Source organism: Megascapheus bottae, chromosome 2 (genome assembly GCF_031878675.1).
Source record: "Megascapheus bottae isolate mThoBot1 chromosome 2, mThoBot2.hap1, whole genome shotgun sequence".
Lineage (NCBI taxonomy): Eukaryota > Metazoa > Chordata > Mammalia > Rodentia > Geomyidae > Megascapheus > Megascapheus bottae.
This window is the reverse complement of record NC_143510.1, coordinates 38,027,949-38,050,565: the sequence shown is the minus strand read 5'-3', so window position 1 is coordinate 38,050,565 and position 22,617 is coordinate 38,027,949. Positions and strand designations below refer to the sequence as shown.

General features: G+C 46.7%; 1 protein-coding gene across 1 annotated transcript in view; it reads left to right on the top strand.

Moving 5' to 3' along the window:
* The first annotated feature begins 15,205 nt into the window (after nt 1–15,205).
* The window catches only part of Rybp (RING1 and YY1 binding protein), a 49,132-nt gene continuing 41,720 nt past the window's right edge, over nt 15,206–22,617 (top strand). The window contains exons 1-2 of the mRNA XM_090324061.1: nt 15,206–15,315; nt 16,098–16,223. Of these exons, the coding sequence (XP_090180187.1) occupies nt 15,284–15,315; nt 16,098–16,223 (158 nt within the window). The 5' untranslated portion in view covers nt 15,206–15,283. The remainder of the gene's footprint in view (nt 15,316–16,097; nt 16,224–22,617) is intronic.

Here is a 22,617-nt window from a genome sequence, read left to right as displayed (position 1 = left end):
CCTAGCTAGCACTTCGAGCCACAGATTCACTTCTGATTTTCTGGTGCTTAACTGGAGATAAGCATTTCATGACTTTTCCTAGGCTAGCTGTGATCTTGACATCTCTGTTGCTGTTGTCATGTCTAAGACTTGGGGAGCTTTCTGTGGGTGCTTGTGACTCTTTCCCCACCCATAATTCTGAGACAAACTTCTCCAGTTCCAGCTCCATGTTTCTATGTTCAGGACATAGTGGTTAGCTCTCCCACAGAACCCTCAACATGATAATCCCCAAGCTGAACGATTTCTCTTTCAGATAAAATAGCAACTAACTAACTAACTAACTAACTAACTAACTAACTAACTAACTAAAACACCATCCTCTTAACTTTCCCCTTTCACTGCATTGGTTGTATTTTAATGTATGATATGAGCTATTATTCATTTGTTTCTTGTTTGCTTCATACTTGCCATTCCTGTTAGCCTGCAGCCAGAGGCCCACGGTCTTTCAGAGTAACTCCTTCTCTCCCAGCATTCAGTTAAGCACCAATTCAAAAACATCCCTATTCTCACCCGGCACTGCTGGCTCATACATATAATTCTGGCCTCTCGGGAGGCTGAGATCTGAGGAATACATTTCAAAGCCAGCCCTGATACAACAGACCATAAGACTTATCTCCAGTTAACCACTGAAAAGCTGAAAGTAGAGCTGTGGCTCAAGGGGCAAGAGCCTTGAGCAAAAACTCTAAGGGGCAGAGGGCCTAGGTGCTGAGGTCAAGCCCCAGTACCAACACACACATACACACAGAGTCTCTAGTCTATGAGAGTCTGTTAGTGCTTCCCCATGTTCTGTGGCCTCCGTTGATCATTTCTCCAACACCAAAGCTTTCACTTGCTTGTAGCCTCTCTTCTTTTCAACCTGCATTGTTGTTAAGAGTGCATCTTCTAAACTAAAAAGGAACCATATCATTGCCTCTTAAAATGTCCATGCTGTTGTGTAAGAGGATGGGTGTGGGAATGCCCTCTGGGTCTGATCCAGGGCTCAGGATCAGATGCCAGGCAGGTGTCACATCCCAGCAGGCTGACCCCTAGCATCCTCCAGGTCTCATCAAACAGTGTTGCTTTCCTGAAGTATTTCCTGATGCTCATTGAGACCTGAGTTTCTTAAGCTAGAAGTTGCTGATCTTTAGGGCTACGTAGTTCATAGCTCTGGAGGTTGACCTGTATCTGGCAGATAGATAATTATCATCTCTAGTCTTTGCCTACATCTCGCCTGCCTCCTCCACTTGAGACAGCCAAAAGTGTCTCTGTTGCCAAATGTCTCAGGGTGAGCAGAATGGCTTCTCATTGAGAACTACTGAACTAGACTGAATCCCCTTTCCATCCTTGGCCATAATACTTGGAGCCCATTTTAGAAGTGGCAACTCAGATCACCTTTTCTGCCTCGACAGACAACAGGGCATCTCCCAGGGCCAGGTGCCCAATAACATCCAGTCTAGCTTCACACAAGAGGGCTTCACGCAGGGTTGCCAGTGACATAAGCATGTAATCATAGCTACTCAGGAGGCTGAGACCTGAGGATCATGGTTTAGAGACAGCCCAAGCAACAAGTCCATGAGATTCATATCTCTAATTAACCACCACAAAGCTGGAAATGGAGCAATAGCTCAAGTGGTAGGATGACAGCCTTGGGCATGATGCTAAGGGATAGTACCCCAGGCGCGCGCACACACACACACACACACACACACACACACACACACACACACACACACGAGTGGGCTCTGAGTGGGGAGTGACCTTGGCTGTCATTTCTAGTACCCAGCACAGTGCATGGCGCTCAGTAATACACAATGAACAAAATCATCAAATACTCCCATTAAAATACTTCTTTCTTTTGGTAACTTTTCTTTTTGTCAGTCGTGGTGCTTGAACTCTGAGCCTGGGTGCTGTCTCTCAGCTCTTCAGCTCATGGCTTCCGCCTTACCCCTGGAGTCATAGTGCCACTTCCAGTTTTCTAGTGGTTAACTGGAGGTAAGAGTCTCACACATTTTGGTGCCCAGGCTGGCTTTGAACCACGAACCTCAGATCTCAGCTTCCTGAGTAGCTAGGGTTACAATCGTGAGCCACCGCTCCTGGCTTTGGTAACTTTTTTTTATTATCCTTGTTAGGGTTTGTATATATCATACTTCATAACAATGCATACATGACTATGACTCTGTTCCTCTAGCACTTGGTATATCAATGTTAGTCAATATGTTAATAAACACGGGAGAAAAATCATGCTCTTTGCATTTTAAGGTGCTTCCCCCCTCTCCCCTATTATGAAAAGAATTAGGTCCAGCTCTGTATTCTGGAATTTCATGGTCTAATTTATCTCTATACTGCTACACACACACACACACACACACACACACACACACACACACAGAAGTTAGCAGTCAGAGCTGCTGAAGTCACTTCTATTTCAGGACATCATTTTGCTGTTTTTGCCTATGTCGCCCACCAAGGGAACAGAACAGAAGAAGTATTAAGCACCAAGCTGCCCCTTGCTGCCCCACTTCCAGAGATTAGAGACATCTCCAGTACAGCCCGATGAGCTGCAATGCAAGAGCCTACTTGCTGGAAGAGCATTCAAGTCCACAAACACTGAAACAAGGAAATCCACCTTCCTGTGAGAGGAGTCCAGTGCTCACAGAAGAGCCGGGTCACTTTATCCACAGGAAGCACTTAACAGGCATCCCTTAGTCACAGCAACCTGGCAGAGAAGATGCTGAAGTTAACGATTATACATGGCATCTAACCCTCTGCATAAAAACCAGCACAGGGACCCAGTGTTTGGTTTGAGATCAACTCCCTTTTAAATAGCCAGGCCAGATGCAGACACACATCCTAGACCTCTGAACTCTGCATGCTGCAATCCAGATGTTCAGCAAAGGTGATGAACTTGGGTCACTGACAGTGAGAGAATGTACACTGCTGTCTTCTGGTATCTTCCACAGGGAGCTCTGGACAGTAGACCTGGCCCCAAGCCCACTTTCTTCGCCAGAGTCAAGAAACAGTAGCAGCTGCAGTTGTTGCTAAGGATGAAGGATCATGCACTGGGGAGTTGAGAGCATTGGGAGGGAGGTAGGAAGGAGATCATGAAATTGACCTCGCTTCGACTCTGCCCACATTTGCTTTACCCAGAGACGTTCTGCAAGGGGGAAAATATTAGCCTTTTAATGACAGCCTTGACAAACATGATCCATATGACCAAACCAATCTCATATAGCAACTGCTACCATTTATAAAAGGAAGATTCACTAGATTGCAAGGATCTTCTAGACTTTTCCTACTCTAACTTGGCCTCTGATATTCACATGGAGCAAGGAGTTAAATGCCAAGCCCTCATGTTGTTGGCATTTTTTTTCACTTTTTGCAAAACATGATATAGGTATATTTCCACTTAGTGACAAAATGCTAGTGTAAATAGAAACCTTCCAAAGCTGTACTATATTTTTAAGGAAAAGGAATAAGCACCTTGGCTTTAGGTACACACACACACACACACACACACATACACACACACACACACGGAAGAGAGGCCATTTCCTTCACAGCTTATGGAATCCTACTGTTAACTGCTCTCTAAGTGAGTGTGTTACTGAGGCAGGATTTAAATGGGAATTTTTGGAATGAAGCTGTTCTGGTAAGGAAAGCGCCCTGCTGTTGCTAGCAGCCAGAAACTTTGGATTTGAGCCCTGACTTGAGTCCTCTGCTTCCTGGGGCCTGTGCTGCAACCCTCAGCCCTGCAGGGTTCTGGTCCAGGAGAGCAAATCGCTAAACCCATAGGGTAGCTACTCAGTCCTCTTCTCTCCTGACCTCTATTTAGCAGGTGACAGAATGACACACATTCACCTCCTTGAACTTCTTTCTTCCTGCACTGGTGGTCAGTTCTTTTCCTCAAGAACTCTGCTCTGAGGTAAAGGATGGGTGAGGATCTTCTGGAATTTAGCCACTCTTCGTGGCCACCCTGATATGGCTACTTGGTGCTTCCATTTTACAGGTAAGGAAGGAAGCCAAGGATGGAGTGATTGTCCCCACATCACATGGCTATGAAGCAGCAGGGCATCAAGTCCTCAGGTAGTTCTAGGGGAACCCTTCCCTTAAATACAAGGGTTTCATGTTTGGCTCCTTTGTCTTCCCTCCCCTCCCATCTCTGTATCTCCCCACATCTGCCCACTCATCCTTGTTCCCACCTGTTTCTGACATCTCAATTTGCACATGCCGAAGTTAGTTGGAGAGGCAAGAGAACAGACCCCCAGACGTCTACTTCTTCCTTGAGAGTCGGCCCACCCGTGATCACTGAAGGACCCACTTCTGCCTATAAGACACAGAAGAGGAGGTTTCTGAGGACATCTAGTGAAAGTTTCTTTTCCTCCTCAAAGACACATGAAAAATGCTTTTTCCTTTAGAGGCATGTGTTGTAATATTGGGGTAGTGGCAGCTATCAGCACTGTGACGAGAAACAGCCTTTGGTATATACCCACCAAACTAGAAGAAAACCTGACCTTGGTTGGTTTGTTTGCAGTGCGAGGAGCCTCAGTTGTGCTAGGTGAATGCTCTACCAGAGAGCTGCATTCTCAGCACTTGTGCTATTGAGGCATTGCCTTGCTATTAGCCCAGGCTAGCCTGGAACTCAGGATCCTCCTACCTCTGCCTACTGAGTGCAGGGACTACGAAAGTGTGGCACTATGCCTGTCTGGAACTTGAATTCTTAATCACTACCTTATCAGAGACCTGGGACTTCATTTATGCTACATAATACATTTCCTTATTGTTAGTATAGTTTATGTTTTTAAAAATTCACTTTGTTATTAGTATTACTATTTTCCTTGCATCCTAAGTGAAACTCATAACTTAGTGTGTATGTATTTCATCATGTTAGGCAAACACACTAGCGCTGACCATCAACCAGATCTCCTTAATCAAATTTATCATCTGGAGAACTCAACTCATTATCCCCTCCTCTATGCAGTCTCTCCTCCTGATTCAATCTCGGTTAATACCACGGTGATGGGCTCAGTCACCACCAGAGAAGCTTCCTGACTCTTCCCCTCTGTCTCACACTAAATTTCAATCTTGAATTAAGTCCAGGAGATTTGACTATTGAAAAATCTCTTTCCTTCCCTGTCCTTTCCAAATCTATGCCCTTTTAACTGGTCTTCTGTCTCCTTTGTCAGACTAATTCCAAGCCACTACCATTAAAAAAAAACATCCAAGATGAACCCTGCAACTTTCCTGACAGAATAAGTGAATGAATAGCTCACTGTTCTTTACATGCTAGAATCCACTAGTGTGGTTTGTAAGATGTTTCCTCTCTGCACCAGGCAAGTTCCAGCACCCTGATGGTGTTGCTGTGTTTGGACTATTGCAGGTAATCTTCCCTGTTTCTCCCGACATCTCTCACTTGCCTGTGGGATGATTCTACTAATCCCCACATTCTTGTGTACTTCCGTTCAACAGAGCATAGAAGATTTTCAGGTGATCCAAAGATTACATATTCTATCTCCCCTGGATTTTTGTTTTGAACTCTGGTCCTGATTCACCCTTTGTAATTAATGTGAGGGGTTGTGGCAGGCTTTGAGCATCTGTCTGTCATAAGTTGCAAAGAGATGCCCCTGGTTTTCCTCATGGAGTATCCATGCTAAAAGATGGCTTTTAGCGATTGTTGTCCTTAATGTACTATGTTGTCTCTCATCTCCTTTGCTGTCCCTTGGTTATCTCATATTGTTATAGTATCTCACTTTGTTATCTGATATATTGAGTTTATTTGTATTTGGTTATTTGAAATTTGATAGGGAAGGGGGGAAAACCAAGACGGGTGGGGGGTGTGGGGTTGGAGGGAAATGGGTACCAACACATGTGAAAGGGTATCAATGTATGTGAATTAATGCACCTTCTATCTGGCAAATATCATGTAACCCTTTTACTAATTACAAAAAAAAAAAAAAGATGGCTTTTAGCATCATCTGCCCAGCTACTCAGGGCACTGCTCCTGCTTTGGGGGTCTTTCCCCTTCCCAGGGTCCTATTTATGGGTAGGCACCTCCAGTCATCTGCCTTATGAGTTCTGCACCTTCCCTCCTCACCTCCCAACACCTGGGAAAAACACTCCTTCATTTCCTTCTCCCTAGCTTCTGTCCAGTCTAGCCCCACCTTCTTTCCCTTCCCCGAGGGAACACTGGAAGTTTAGAATTATGGAACATGAGAGGCAGAGACTTGCAGGTTTATTTTTGCTTCTACTCTCTCACGTTTCTTCCTCTAGAGACCTAAACAGCATGCTGAGGAGGATAAAGCAACAACAACAACAACAAAAACATACACCAAAAACCAGGAGAGAAAAGAACCAGAAGCAAACCCTTACCTGGCCACTTGGCCCACTCCAGCTTTCCTTATCTCCTCACAGGCCCCATTCCCCGCCTGCATTCCAGATGCAGGCCATTCCATTCCAGGCCTGCAAGTCTTGTGTCTTCCATATGTCCACATACTTAATGGGGATCTCAAACTTAGTCGTGATCTGTCAAAACTGAGACTAGAAGGACAAAAGGAGATGAGTTTGGAGTCAGAAAACCTGGGTGAATCTCACCACATGCTTATATAACTGTGAACTTTGGAGAAGGGGGAGGGGAGGGAGGAGGTGCAGGGGAGGGAGGAGGTACAGGGGAGGGAAGAGGTGCGGGGTACTCAACAGAGCCCTGTCATTGGCACTTTTCCTATCCTGGGCCTTCCCTTAGTCTGGCTTAGTTTTGCCATCTCTTCTCATTAACGTGGCTCACACTCATATGCCAGGTGCCCCTCCCACAGCTAACCATGTTCCTGGGGAACTCTGCTCTCCTCCAGGTGGGTCTCTCTCCTTCCTCATATGAGCACTTTTCAGGATCCTCAAGCACTCGGATTTCAGTGGGTGATGATATATAAATACCTGACATTCTGGTTCTGCCCCCCTCAACCCCTTTACTACCCCTCCCGTGCCCTCCACTCTCTCCCTTTCCCCCTCCCCCTTCTCTGTTGTGGGACTGTGGGACAAGCACTTTGAATCTCAGCTTCCACATCTGAGCTATGGTAGGAATGAAGATAGCAAACTGACTAGATCCTTCACCACGTGAGGTCCTCAGCCCAGGTGACTTAGCGCTGAAATCTCAGCCCAGTCTTTGTCTGAACGTGTGACTCAGAAGTTACTTAACTCCTGTGTGTATGCGCGTTTTCCCTGTTTGTTTTCCTTTATTTCCTCATTTATACAAGAGCACAATCACTGAGTTTGTCTGGTAGGGTTGTATTGTTCATAGCCCTTGAATTGAAACACATGAGGTATGTCGGGTGTGGTGGTTCATTCCTATCATGTGGGCTCTTGGGAAGCTGAAGCAGGAGTATCATGAGTTCAAAATCAGTTTTGACAGTCTCAAAAAAAAAAAAAAAAAGCTGGGCACCAGTAGCTCACACCTGTAATCCTAACTACTCAGGAGGCTGAGATCTGATGATCACAACTTGGGGCAGAAAAGTCCCTGGGAGATTCTCATCTCCAATTAACCATTCAAAAACCAGAAATAAGCCAGGGGAGGTGGCTCATGCCTGTAATCCTAGCTACTCAGGAGCTTGAGATCTGAGGATCCAGGTTCAAAGCCAGCCTGGGCACTAAAGACTGTGAGACTCTTTTATCTCCAATTAACCACTAGAAAACCAGATGTGGCGCTGTGGCTAAAGGGGTGGGGTGATAACCCTGAGCTGAAGAGCTTAGGGACAGCGCGCAGGCCCAGAGTTCAAGCCCCACAACCAACCAAAAAAAATAAAAAAAATCAGAAATAGAGCTGTGGCTCAAAGTGGCAAGCAGTAGCCTTGAGCAAAATTGCTCAAGGACAGTGCCTAGGCCCTGAGTTCAAGGCCCACAATGGACAGAAAGAAAAAAAGGAAAGAAAAAAATGTAAAACACTTAACATGCTTAGCACTTGCCCAAGTAAACCCTATACCAGTGTGGGTTATTATTATCGCAGGGCAGCCTCTCTTTAGCTACCCACAAATTCATGATGTGTACATTGGTTTGTCTGGACTGCCCTAACAGAATACCACAGCTCTGTACTTAAATGCACTGTATTTCCTTACAGTTCTGGGGTTGGAAGTTGTGAATTGAGGTGTGGACCCATGACTTCTCCAGAGGCCCTCTTCCTTTAGTTGTAGGTGGCATCCTTCTCTGTGTCCTCTCTCACATGGCCCATTTTGATAACTGTATGTTATATACATTAAAAAAAAATAGTCACAGGACTTAAACTCAGGTCCTGGGCATTGTCCCAGAGTGTTTTTTGCTCAAGGCTACCACTCTAGTACTTTGAGCTACAGTTCCACTTCTGGTTTTCTGGAAGTTAATTGGAACTAAGAGTCTCAGGGACTTTCTTGCCCAGTCTGGCTTTGAACCTAGATCCTCTGATCTCAGACTCCTGGATCTTTGAGAATGGTGTGAATGGTGTGAATGGTGTGTGTGTGTGTGTGTGTGTGTGTGTGTGTGTGTGTGTGTGTGTGTGTTGGTATTGGGGCTTGAAGTCAGGACCTCTCACTTTCACTTGGCTTTTTCAACTCAAGGCTGATGATGCTATACCATTTGAGCCACACCTTCATCTCAGCTTTGTGCTTTTTCTTTTTCTTGTTAATTGGAGATGAGGTCTCTTAAAGTTTCCTGCCCTGCTTGGCTTCAAAATGTGATCTTCAGATCTCGGCCTCCAGGATAGCTAGGATTACAGGTGTGAGTCACTGGCACCTGGTTCACTTTTTGTTTTATAGACTGTTCTTTTATATAATCTTGAAGAAGTCCATTGCCACAAAGCTGTTCTCCCATTTCTTGCAGTTTCAAGTTCTACTGTTACGTCTATGATCTAGTTTTATTGTTGTAAATGCTGTGAGATATAAGACAGACAAATATTGACGTTTATTTATTTTTTTTCCAGACTTGGGGCTTGAACTCAGGGCCAGGGCACTTGTCCCTGAGCTTCTTTTGCTCAAGGATAGCATTCTACCACTTGAGCCACAGTACCACCGCTGGCTTTTTCTGTTTATGTGGTACTGAGGAATTGAACCCAGGACTTGATGAATACAAGGCAAGTACTGTACCAGTAAGCCACATTTTCATCCCTTGTACTTTTTTTCTTTTCTTTTCTCCTACTGTGTAGAAACTCAAATTGAAAAAAAAAAGCATGTGTACAGGCAACATTGTGACTGCTTGCAAAATCTGGGTAAGGTTCAACACTGTGGGTCAGTGAGCTCCACTTGACTTGGTTGATTCTTTAGAAGTTGATCCTATCACCTATTGGCCTGCTTCAGAAATCCTCCCTGATAAGCAGCACCTTCCCAGAGTGAGTCCTTAAGGACACTGAGCTACATTCTTCCCCTGTTCCTAAAACACTCAAGGTGCTTCGTTGCTTGGAGAAATAATTTTCTCTCTCAAAGCACTTGGAAGGAACTGTCTGCTCTGTGAAAAGAGAGGCATAAGTTGTTAGCAATTAGGATCAAGATCTTAGCTTGCTGAGCCTCTGCCCTCCTTGAGTGACCTTTCCAGTTGCCTGTGGCACTGTTTCCTCCTTCTTCCCTCCTGAAGTTTCACTGAAGCCATTGAGGTTTTGGGAGCCAGCACTGTTTTGTCAGCTTGGTTATTTGACCACCTGATATTTTCTGAAAGGTAACTACCATCTATTATTGCCATCAGTCGCTTAAAGAAGGGACATTGAAATCACCCAAGCCTCTCAGACGAGGGGAAAAATAAAATACCAAGATCTACAAAAAAAAAAATAGAAAAAAGAAAAAAAAAGTTATCATAGTGAAGCACTGGTGGCTCATGCCTGTAAATCATCAGAAGACTAAGTTCCCAGCCCAAGCAGGGAAGTCGAGAAAGCTGGAAGTGGAGTTGTGGTTCATTCAAGTGGTAGAGTGCTAGCTTTGAGCGAAAAGAAGCTCAGGGACACTGCCCATGTCCTGAGGTCAAGGCCCCAGTTCAGCACACACACACACACACACACACACACACACACACAGAAGTCATTCTTGGGTTAGGGACATGCCTCAGTTAGTAAAGCACTAAGCAATGAACGAAAGTGTCAAGTGCCAAGTTCAAGTCCTGGTTTCAGCTGAAAAGAAAAAAGAAAGGAAAAGAAAAGCCAACTGGGAGCTGGTGGCTCATGCCTGTAATTCTAGCTACTCAGGAGACTGAGATCTGGGGTTCAGGGTTCAAAGCCAGCCAGGACAAGGAAGTCTGTGAGACTCTTATCTCTAGCAAACTACTCAAAAGAATCCAGAAGTGGCACTGTGGCTCAAGTGGTAGAATGCTAGCCTTGAGCAAAAGCAGCTCAGGGCCAGTGCCCAGGACCTGAATTCAAGACCCAGGACTAACTCCCCCCACGCCCCAAAAAAGTCCTTTTTCCTGAGAATTAACTACTGTCTCTTTAGGCATAGAAAAGTAGCTGTAGGTGTCCCCTGTATTGTCCTCAATACACTGCAGGTAGGGGCAAAGCCCATGTGTTGGGGCTCCTATCATCAAGAATAATGTGTGGCAAGGGTAGCAGATGAGGCTTCTCCCTCTCCCTGTCTATAGTAGCTTCCAGTGCTATTCCTAAGGGTCAAAGTCCTAGCCTGTGTTTGGGGTTCCTGCTTGGGAGTAGCAGTTGCAAACTTAAAGACAAGGGAGCTGATAACTTTTTAGAACTTCCCCTTGAGGCTGACCAGTGGCTTTCACTTCTTTTCAATGAAAGGGAAGAAAGCTCCTCAGGTTGCCTCTCTCAGACCAACCCCCCAGAGCCATGTGGCGAATTCTCCCACTGCCTACCTTCTCTCAAGGGGTCTGCCTCTCCAAGCGCTTCATTCACCAAGGCAGAACCCCAGACTGTTCTAGATGTGCAGATTTTCCATGAATCAAGCAGTGGTTCTCATGGCATTCAGAATAAAGCCCTCCCACACATCACCCTGGCCTACAGTGCAAGATCTGGCCACAGCCTGCTTTATCTACGTCTTCAGACCTGTTCTGATCCTTTCTATCTTGTCTTCCTCCTCCACCACTTTCACTTTTTCAGGGAGCTTTGCCTATCCCCCCCACCCCCAGCTGCATCAATACCTTCTGTAGTACCCTATTACCTCAAACCCTGTGCTTTGTCTTAGTAGCAATAATCAATGATTGTAATCAATCATTTGTGTAAGGTCTGGTGCCTCAACTAAATGTATACTCTGAAAGATTGGGAATTAGGTCTGTGTTGTCTTTTCAATCTTCTAGTCCCAGAAATGGGCATAGCCTATAATCCTAGCTACTCAGGTAGTAATGAGGACCAAAGTTCAGAATCAGCCCTGGCCAGACTCTTACCTGCAAATAAGCAACAAAAAACCAGAGGGAAAGCCGAGGGATAGCAAGAAGCCTTGAGTTCAAATCCACACACTGGCACATGCACGTGCGCGCACACTGCCCCCCCCACAGATATTATTGCTAAATGTCAAATATTGTCTTCAACTCCTGCCACTGTTCCAGGCACTTGATAGGTAATAGAGGGAGAGAGAAAACCATCACCAATCTCTTGACACTACGGATGTTATATTTTACAGGTTTGATGATCTGCTAAACAAGGGAGGAGAACTTCAGGCATGCTGACAGTGGTAAGTATCAAAGGAACCAAAAAAAAGTAAAATAAAAAGGGATCCTTGAGGCATCCAATTCTTATTATGAAGTTTTTAGACTCAGTCACCAAGACAACCTCAATGAGAAGATCGTGACTTTTGAGTTAAGAGCTGAAGGGAGTGAGACAGCTGACAATATGGGGAAAGAACATGGGACAGAAGCTAGTGCAAAGGCCCTGAGGCCCTGAATTATTACAAGGAAGAGTAAAGATGCCAGTAGAGGTACAGTGGACTAAATAGAGGGAAGGAATCAAAATGGTTTTAAATCTGTCCTCTATTCTGATGAAATCATTTATACAAGAATTTCCTGAGGCGTGGCTTCTACCTGGCATCTACACTGAAAGCATGAGTTCCAAATAAGTTTTAAGCAGGAGAACTAGCTTTCAAAGCAAATGACCTACACTATTTGCCACCATGCTTGGGTTGAAATACCTCACTGTAGTCAGATGCCCTGTCTAGAGCCAACAAACCCTTGAGCACACAGTACAGGAGTTTTCCCTGTTCCTATAACTTGGAGGAGATTTTCTATATTTACCTTCAATACTTGAACAAAATTAAGAGCGTCTGCACATGCAACCACAGAATGATCTGTGGAACTCCTAGTGAGTTCTTAAAAATTAGCTCTTTGTTCTCTTCCCTTAAAATCATTTGTGTGTGTGTGTGTGTGTGTGTGTGTGTGTCTGTGTTGGTACTGGAGCTTGAACTCAAGTCCTGGGCTCTGTCCCTGAGCTTTTTTCTTTTTGCTCAAGGTGGACACCATCAATTGAGACACAGCAGCTCCACTTCCAGCTTTTTGGGGTTAGTTGGAGATTAAAGTCTCACTGACTTTTCTGCCCTGGACCACTTCAAATCGTGATCCTCAGAGTTCAGCCTCCTCAGTAGCTTAAAAAAAAAAATTACAAACCTTTTTTTTTTTGTTGTTTTGTTTTAAGATAACACTGAGCAAAGACACAAAATGACATAAAGTATGATGGAAATTATAGTGGGATTCTACATACCTCACCAAGCAAACAAAGAAAAATGAACAAGTAAGCAATCATTGTGGACATAACACAAATACTAGGTTGAGTAAAAAGTGCCAGCCAGACAAGAGATATGATATGACCTGTGGATATGGTGTTCATGAGCAGGCACAACTACTCTGGGCTGATAGAAGTTGGAATGGTGCTTACCTGGGGTGGGGGCCGTTAGTGTTAAGGTGAAGAAAATGTTATCTACTACCCAGGTACTGTGGCTTATGCTTAAGCAGAGCCACTCAAGAGGCTGAGACCTGATGATCATGATTCAAAGGCAGCTCTGGTAGAAAATTCCATGAGTCTCTATTAAAAAAGTATAGTAATTGTATAAACGAGTTGCCACCCAACAAAGCAGTTTATGAATACAGTGCGTCTTGACGTGTGTGCCACCCCTTTCAATATTCCAATCTAGTTAGGAAGCCAGAAGTAAGTGGAGCTGTAGCTCAAATAACAGAGCTCCCACCTTGAATTTAAAAGCTCAGGGACAGCACCTAGACCATAAGTTCAAGCCCTAGTACCAACAGGGGAAAAAGAAAAAGGAGACAATGTTCTATTCTTGTATCTAAATGGTGGATGTGCACAGAGTGGCAAAACAATCTCATATTTTACTGTATAGTAATAATCCTTCTAATGTCAGTTTCCTTTCCACTATTGAAGGTTTCCTGCCATCCCCAGGCCTCTCTCTCAGTAGGATTTTTAAAAAAATTAGGTCCAGTGCTAGGGCTCTAACCCAGCGCTTCTTACATGCTAGGCCAGCACTCCATCCCTGACCTGTACAGATCCTCCACTGGGGGTGAGTTCCTTCAAAACTCCTTTCTTCCAGTACCTTCACATCAGGGGCAGTGTCTTGGGAGTGATGCCAGGCAGACCCCAGAGACCAAGACTGCTGGCACGGAGCCAAGGCTGAAGTGTGAATTCCTTGGCTATCTTAGGCTTCTCTCCCCTCCTTCCCTGTCATGAAGCCTCCTTTCCGAGGTTTTCGTGGGTGAGGCGTGGAAGGTTGCTGATTCTGGCTAAACCGCATCGCCTGGCCCTCCTCTGTGTGATTGCCTTGGAGAGGACAAAATGTGCAGATCAGGCTTATCACTGTCACATTGTCTCCCTTTTATTCTGTCCTTAGGTTGGGGATGGAGGGGGGTTGGGTGGGGAGAGGCGGGGGAACTGATTCCAGGACTTCCTGCTCCCGGGGTTTCCAGCCTCCACGTTCCTCTGCAGTCCTGGGTAGGCTTCCATCCCAGGAGGCAGTGATAACAACCTACTTAGCACTGGCACGTTAACTGGGCCTAAGTGCAGTCTAACTTCCCTGCCCCCCTACCCCCATTCCAGCATCACCCTGGGGCCCATCCCTTCCTCCTCCACCTGGGGTTTCTGCTCCTCGGCGGCGGCGCCGGATCCTTTGATTTGGAGCAGCGTCCCCTCCGTGCCTGCAGGCCCAGGGTCGGAGTCACGTTCAAGTCTGGTTTGGCCACTGCTGGACGGAAACCGAGCAGGACGCCTTATCCTCCACCTATGCAAGGCTTGGCTGACCTGGGGCCAGCACTGGTGTTCCAGCCAGGCCCAGGCACTTCCTAAGTGCCAGGCCCCCTCTGCGTGTGTCTGGATTTTCACCACAACCGTAGGAGGAGGACAACCAGCCTCCTTTTGGAGAGGAGGGAGCAGGAGCACCGGGTTAGAAGGCTGGCATGCGGTCGCAGGATCTGAATGGCAACTTCTCTGGGGAAACGCCCTATTTAGGTTCTCGGGGAGTCGGAGCCCGGGTGAGGGCACCGGGGCCCGGGGTTCGGCCTGGGGGGCGTTCAACTGCGCCACGCCCTTTCGGCGGAGTTCCCTCCAGCCTGGGGGGGGGGGCGGGGAAGGGGCTGGGGGCGGGCGTCCGTCCGGGAAGCGGGGACCTCAGGGGAGGCACGTACAAAGCTCCGCGTGGCAGGGAAGCACAAGTGCACGGGGGGAGGATGCGGGCCAAAGGAGGCCCTGTCGGCTCCCGGGGAATTGCAAGCCTCGAGGCGTCGCGGCTGTTGCCAGCCCCCACGGCGCGCGCAAACTGCACGGAACTACTTCTCCGGGGTGGCTTCGGAGCCAGGGTCCGGGCCGCGGCTCCACGGAGGCGGCCGTACCGGCCGAGTCGGTTGCCAGCTCTCGGGCGCGGCCACGTGCGCCCCGCCAGGCTCGCACGCTCCGCCGCGCCGGGCCGCGGGGCCACCGGCAGGCACGCGCGCCCCCAGCGCGCACACACACTCCCGGGCACGCACACCGACGGCCTGGCCCACGTCCGCCCCGCCCCGCCCTCCCCCGCGCCCCGCCCCCGCCCTCGCGGCGCCGGCCGCCGCCCTCCCATTGGCTGCACGGCGCGTGACGCGCGGCGCCGGGCCCCGCCCCTCGTCAGTCACTCGGCGGAGGCGGCGCTGGCGGGGACTAGTCTCGTCCGGAGACTGGCAGCGGCGGCGGCGGCGTCGTCGGCGGCGGCGGCCGGAGCTTGAGCCCCAGCGGCGGAGGGAGGGCGGGCGGGCGCGGGGGTGGGAGGGGGGGGCCGGTCCGTGACGACTCCCGGACGGCGGTTCTCCGAGCGGCGCCGGTTTCGGCTCGGGGGGGGGGCTGGGGTACAGCCCATCCATGACCATGGGCGACAAGAAGAGCCCAACCAGGTACCTGCTCCGAGCCGAGGGGGCGGAAGGGGAGGGCGGCTGGGGGCGGGCGGGGGCCGGCGAGGACTAGGCCCCGGAGCCACCCGGGGCGGGGGTGGGGGAGGCGCTGCTAAGATGGAGATCCGGGGGCGGGGGGAGGCGGCGGGCGGCGGCGGCGGCGGCGGCGGCGGGAGGAGGAGGCGGTGTCGCTCCCGATCGGGGCCGGCGGCCGTGCGCGCCGCAGCCATGGCGGCTCCTCCTCAGCCGCCCTCCGCCGCCGCCGCCGCTGCCGCCGCCGCCGCCGCCGCCACTCCTCCCAGACAAAGGGAGATTTAACCAGGTGGGGAGGGAGGGAGGGAGGGCGCGAGCAGGGGAGGGGAGAGGGAAGGAGCCGGCCCACTCCCCGCCGCCGGCCTGGGGCCGCCCCTGCGCGCCCCCCCTCCAGATCCGGCCCGCGGCTCCCTCGCCGCCCCCCCCCCCCACGCTCAAGTCCACAAGTCCGCCCGCTTCCTGCGCCCGGCGCGGCCCTTCCCGGGGCGCAGCCGCCACCGCCGCCCGGGGCGCGAGGCCCCGCGGGCCCGGGTCGCTCCCCGCTTCCCTCTCCCCCCCCCAGTCCCCCGAAAAGGGTGGGTGGTCGCCCGAGAGCGAAGTTTCCAGCGCTGGCTGGATTCCTGCGAAAGGACGACGGCTCACCAAGCCCTGTGTTTTGCTTGTCTCTCTCCCCCACGCCACCCCCCCTTTTTTTTTTTCTTCCCCTGCCACCCTTTCCCTTCCCTTCCCTCCGTTCCCCACTCCCCCCGAAGGCCGAAGAGACAAGCGAAGCCTACCGCAGACGAGGGCTTTTGGGATTGTAGTGTCTGCACCTTCAGGAACAGCGCGGAAGCCTTCAAATGCAGCATCTGCGACGTGAGGAAAGGCACCTCCACCAGGTACTGGAGATCGCTTAATCTTGGTGAAAGCCCTCGGTGGTGGTTCTCTCAAGGTGGGCAAAGGCGGGGGGAGGGTAGAGCGAGCCTTACTTTCTGTCCTCTTTCCAACTTGTTGATTGCTGCTTTCTGCATTTGGGGGTGGGTGATGTGTTTCGGGGGTTGTGCCTTTTCCAGGGTGCAGTGCCCCCCTCTCCCCGATCACGAAATGATTTATGGAAGGGAATTTTCCCAGGTCTTGGTCTTCCTTTCAAGCACACGCTGGATTTATTTGACACTTGTATCCTTTGGGCTTATTGGCACCGACTCCCGAAAGAGGAAATGAGGCTGTTGCTATGGATTATTGTAGGACATTAGACCTTTATATGTTTGCCTGGGTGCTGAATGGTTTTAATTTGGCTTTCCTGAGTTATTTTTCTCTTGGAGAAATTTAATGGTGGTGTTACAGTAAAGCTGGTTGTGCTTTTCCTGTCTTGAGCTGGGAATTTCTGTTACTTCCTTGTACTTGGAAATATGTGGGCATTTTAAAGCATTTTGGGGAGGGGGAGGAAAAGCTGATAGGTCAGGTTTTCTTTTTTGTTAACTTAGAGGTGCAGGACGATTGTGCAAAAATGGTGAATAGAGTGTTTCGAAGTGTGTGTCTAAAAGTTCTTTATGATGAAAAGAACGTTGGAAGAATTCCTTTTCATTTAGAGGAAGGTGGGAAACCACTTGTAGCTTCAAAAGGAGCGTAACTACTCTAGATTTAACATTTAGATAAGTTGGATGAAATGTCAAGGCTGATTTTATAGTCTTCCGGTCATCTTTTAAGTTTTATTTGAAATTTAAGCTGAGAATGTTCATGGTGTCATTTAGTGACCTGGCAGTGGAGCAATTGTGAAAGCCAGCCCTAGTGAGTTCTTATTGGATACCTGAAGACTTAACGTTGACTGCCCAGAACCTCATTTCGTCAGGTGTTTATGTTGACTTGGCAGTGTATGGTGTAGCACTAATCTACAGTTTCAACTGGATGACACTCTGAGTGAATGTCTAGGCTTCATTGCTTTGTTTATACCTGAGTTTAAATTGGATCAGCCTAATTGCTGATAGAATTGTTATGTGGAGTCCAGTAACTTTTAGAGGATAATGCCTTTGACAAAAAAAATGCTCAAGAACTAAAAATATTTCCTCAGAGCACTTTTGTTTTTTTGATTTCTCTTGACACTGTCTCCACATGCTGTCCAAGCTGGCCTCAATCTCCCCACCTAGTAGTTGTGTTTTTTTGTTTTTTGGTGTTTTTTTTTTTTTTTTTTTGCTCTGCTCTTGGGGCTTGAACTCTGAGCCTTGTCCCTGTCCCTTAGCTGCTCTCTGCTCAAGGCAAACGCTGTAGCACTTGAATCATAGTGCCACTTCTCATGAACTTTCCTGCCTGTGCTGCCTTCAAACTATGATCCTGAGTAGCTAGGGTTACAGACGTGAGTCACCAGCGCCCCACTTGTAGTTTTTGTTTTTTTGAATTGGTGTAAACTTTTGGTGGATTTAGTTAAAATAAAAACCCCACTTTGGTGATTTCACAATTTTTGTTTTGCTGTCTAAAATAGGGGATTCCATCGAATGGAATGAAAGTTTAGAAATGTGTTACTTAAATCAATAGTTATTGTGTATTATTTATGAGTAATGTTTTTTTACATGTAGAATCCCTCAGAGGCCAAACCTCTTTATTGTGGTTTTGCTTTGAGTGTTACTGTAGATGATGTTCAAGTAAATGACTAGGAAACTCCTAAGAACTTGAGAACCTTACTGCTGAAAAGAAACTTAAACCAAATTCAAAAGTTTACATCTGATTTATTGCTGGGAATAGTTACTTCATAGTGAAATGCTTTTTAGTTTCTACATGCATTTAAAAAAACTGACTCATCAACTTTTTGGAAGCACATGGCAAGTTTGACTTAAGTTTAAAGTTTTTTTCAGAGTTGCAGTTAACAGTAAAATTCAGTTAATTGAGTTAAAATACTTTAGAATCTGTTCAGCAAAAGGATGGTAGAGTACCTATCCTCTAAGGTGCCTCTGTGTGCGTGCGTGTGTGTGTGCGTGTGCGTGTGTGCGTGCGCGCGTGCGTGCGCTTTTTTAAAACGTCATGAAAGTATTGGCACACAAATTTCACACGGACTGGGACTTAAACTTATTGTTGATAGTCCTACCTGGACAAAGATTGTTTTATTTTGATTATTGATGGTATTTTAGTATTATAGAGCTTTTCATACATTGGGATACAAAGGACATTTGGGCTTCTTTATGGATGGGGTTTCAGGTGGAGAGATAAATTTGACTGGTTTTCATCCTATCTGATTTAACAGCTTGGTTTGATTTCTCTGTAGTTGTTGCTACTGCAATATTTTTTTATTAGACTTTTTCTTGAATATTTTTCTTTTTTTTCTTAGATCTATCAGTGTAACACTTTCTTTTCTAGTATTAATCAAACTTGGTATTGGTAGCAGTAAAAGACTTTGAGGTTGGGCATTAATCCATAGGTGTGCTAAGCAAGAATTCTGCCACTAAGCTACAACTCCAAACTGGTTGTTGCCATTTGGGTGCTGGACAATAATAAGCAAAAAATACTGACTCTGGAACAGTGCATTGACTTGATATCCTTGCAGTGGGCATTTTGCTGCTTCTGAGTTGGGGGTTTCATATTTTAACAACCTCAGCTTATTTTGTTAGCCAATGATTATTGTTCAGTTTATTGTTATATCATCAATCAGCAACACAGGAAAAGAGCTTTGAAATGTAGTGGTGGTCCAGTAGGACACATATACTGGTATTTGCCCTTTGTTGATGGTTTGCTATCCATGGGCAGAGGATGTGTTGCTTTCCTAGACTATAAGTCATTGGGCCAGGGGAGGAGAGAGGGGCACTCCTCTCTGGATGCCAATGGCTCTTGTCTGTAATTCTGTATCTACTCAGGCAGCTGAGATCTGAGGATCACTGTTCTTGGCCATCCCCGGCAGAAAATACTCATCTTCAATTAACTACCAAACAGTGGGAAGTGATGATGTAGCTCAGTAGTAGAGCGACAGCCTTCAGCGAAACAATGAATGTAAAGGTGCTGCTGAGTTCAGGTACCAGGACTGGCACAAAAACAGAACAGCTGTTAAGTGACTGTAGTAACCAAGTTGTAAAGCCCTTCACAGAGGCAATGTAATATAAAGTAAGATCCAGCAGTTTGACACTTCAGGGACACTATCAGGAGTCCCTCCTTTCATTTCATCTGATAAGGAAAATTGATTTCTTTGAAATCAGCAGCTTTTTTTTCTTTAACACTATTGACATGCGTGGTATTTTAAATTCTGCAAGTGGAACGTAGGTGGTTTTGGATGAGAACTTCATTTCTTTTTGAAGCAACAGAGAGCAGAAAAGGGAGGTCAGAAAGCAAGGAAGTATGTTAAAGGGAAAAGAAGGGGATACTTAATAGCCTACTTGTAAGTCGGGGGGCCACTAGAGATCTACATTTTAGATGTAATGCTGAAATGAAATGGGTGTTGGATGAGTTTCTGGTTTGCCTTGAGGGGAAGACTGGAAACAAAACCTTCCTCTATATATTCCAGCCTGGCCTTAAATCCACCTCCCTCCCCAGTGTAACAATTAAGAGACATGTAACACCATACCTGGCTTTCTCTGGTTCTTCCCCTGTGATTTTTTTTCCTTTTGTATTTTTTTTTAATACTATACCAATTTTTAGCCCTTGGTAGTTATTATTTTAAATGTGGTTTATTTATTGTTACATCTATTACCATAATCCAGTTTTAGAACATTGTTGTCCTGGCAGTAGTTTTTTTGTTTGTTTGGGGTTTTTTTTGCCAGTCCTGGGTCTTGAACTTGGGCCTGAGCAATGTCCTTGAACACTTTTTGCTTGGGGCTAGTGCTCTGCCACTTGAGCCACGGCACTGCTTCTGTTTTTTTTTTTTTTACGTATGTGGTACCAAGGAATCGAACCTGGGTCTTTGTGCATGCTAGGCAAGCACTCTACCACTAGGCTACGCTCCCAGTCTCAGTAGATTTTTTTATTCCCATTCTTCGATGGTATTGTAAAGTCTTTATGTGGAGTATCTGTGGACAACTGGGAAAGATGCTTTTCACTGCTCTGAGATACTAATCCTTGCAAGGTGGAAGATGAGGAACTTCTGGAGGTGTGTGGTGTGTGTATGATGGCACATGAGGGGGGTGCATCCGGTGACAGCTAAAGTAGTATTTCTCATTCTATTCTGTCAGTCTCAAGAAGAGGGTATTCACTTTTTTTTTTTTTTTTTTTTGCCAGTCCTGGGCTTAAGCTCAGGGCCTGAGCACTGTCCTTGGATTTTTCTCAAGGCTAGAGCTCTACCACTTGAGCCTCAGCACCACTTCTGGCTTTTTCTAAGTATGTGGTACCAAGGAATCGAACCTGGGTCTTTGTGCATGCTAGGCAAGCACTCTACCACTAGGCCAAACTCCCAGCCCCAGGTATTCACTTTTAAAAGAAGTAGGGCCTGGAGTTTGGCCTAGTGGTAGAGTGCATGCCTAGCATACATGACCTAGGTTCGATTCCTCAGTACCACATACACAGAAAAAGCTGGAAGAAGTGCTGTAGCTCAAGTAGCAGAGCTTTCTGTCTTGAGAAAGCCCAAGGACAGTGCTCAGGCCCCAGGACTGGGCCCGCTCCCCCCCCAAAAAAAAAGCAGGTGTGGGGCCCCACAAATTGCAGGAATTTACCTAACACTTTTGCTGAATTTCTCAAGTATTGAGTAGAGTAACTTCATAGGTCTGGTAATAAATATATTTTACTTCTGTGCTTATTATTATTCCTGAGTGCTGTGTTATAAAAATTAACTGGGTCTGGGCCAGGAGTTTGGCCTAGTGGTAGATTGTTTGCCTAGCATTCACAAAGACCCAGGTTCGATTGCTTGGTACCACATACATAGAAAAAAGCCAGATGTGGTGTTGTGGCTCAAGTGGTAGAGTTCCAGCCTTGAGAAAGCCCAAGGACAGTGCTCAGGCCCTGAGCTCAAGGCCCAGGACTGGTGGGAAAAAAAATTTAACTGGGTGTCGTTTACTCATATCTCTAATCCTAGCTACTCAGGAGGCTGAGATATGAAGATCATGGTTCGAAGCCAGCCCTAGCAGGGAAGTCCATAAGACTTTATTTCTCATTAACCAACAGTAAACCAGAAGTAGAGCTGTGTAGTACTAGCCTTGAGCAAAAAGCTTCAGGACCAGGACCAGTGCGCCTGCGAGCTCACACACACACACACACACACACACACACACAGAAATTTACCTCTGGACACTGGTAGCTCCCTCCTGTAATCCTAGCTACTTGGATTGATCTGAGGATCTCAGTTCAAAGCTATCCTGGGTAGGAAAGTCCCCTTAACTAGCAAAAAAAAGCTGGAAGTGCGGGTGTGACTCAAGTGGTAGAAAGCCAGCTTTGATACTGAAGCTTGAACTCAGGGCCTTGTGCTTTGGCTTAACTTTCTTGTTCAGGGTGTGTTTTACTATCACTTGAGCCATGCCTCCAATGCCTAGTCAGGCTTTTTGCTGGCTAATTGTAAATAAGAGTCTTAAGGACTTTTCTACCTGGTCTGGCTTTGAACCAAGAGCCTCTGGATGTTATCTTCCTAGTAGCTAGGATCATAAGCATTAGCCACTGATGCCTGGGTGATATATTGTTTTTTATTTTAACCCTGATTGTTTGACTATTTTCCTTCTGAAAAATGCTGTCTTTTGGGCTTTTATACACAAGTAGAACATTGATGTTTATTACAATTGTGTAAAAATAGCTAGATGTACAAAAGTTTTGGTGCACAGGATACTGAGTTGGAGGAGTTAAAGAAGCAGCTGCTTTATGTGTAAAACATGTTCTTTGATGGAAAAGTCCCCAATTGTTTGCAGTTACCATTTTGGACAGTCCCCTTAAGTTGATACTTGGACAACTCAGAATCCCTTGAAAAGTCATATGAAGTACTGTAGAAGTTTTGTGGAAAAAATAGAACGTAGTTGTGATCTTTGCTGGTGATCCTTTTTAGATAGGAAAACTGCCAGAAAGACAACAAGGTGCCTATACTGGAACAGAGCCAGCTCTACTGCCTGTGTTTCCTGGGAACATAACCACTGTGGTTTTGTGCTTTGAGTCACACATTGCTTTTGTTTGCGTTTGTCTTTCATAAAATATATCAGAAAATTACCACTGTCTTCCAAATCATTAAACCTTTATCAAATCTTAAAGCCTCAAAGCTGGTATAAAGGCCGGCACAGTTTTAAATATTATTCTTAACCTAGGGATGGAATAATAATTTATTTTGGCTGTATGCCAGGAGCTTGCACTCATAATCCTCGCTTCTCAGGAGGCTGACATCTGAGGATCGCTGGATCGTGATTTGAAGTT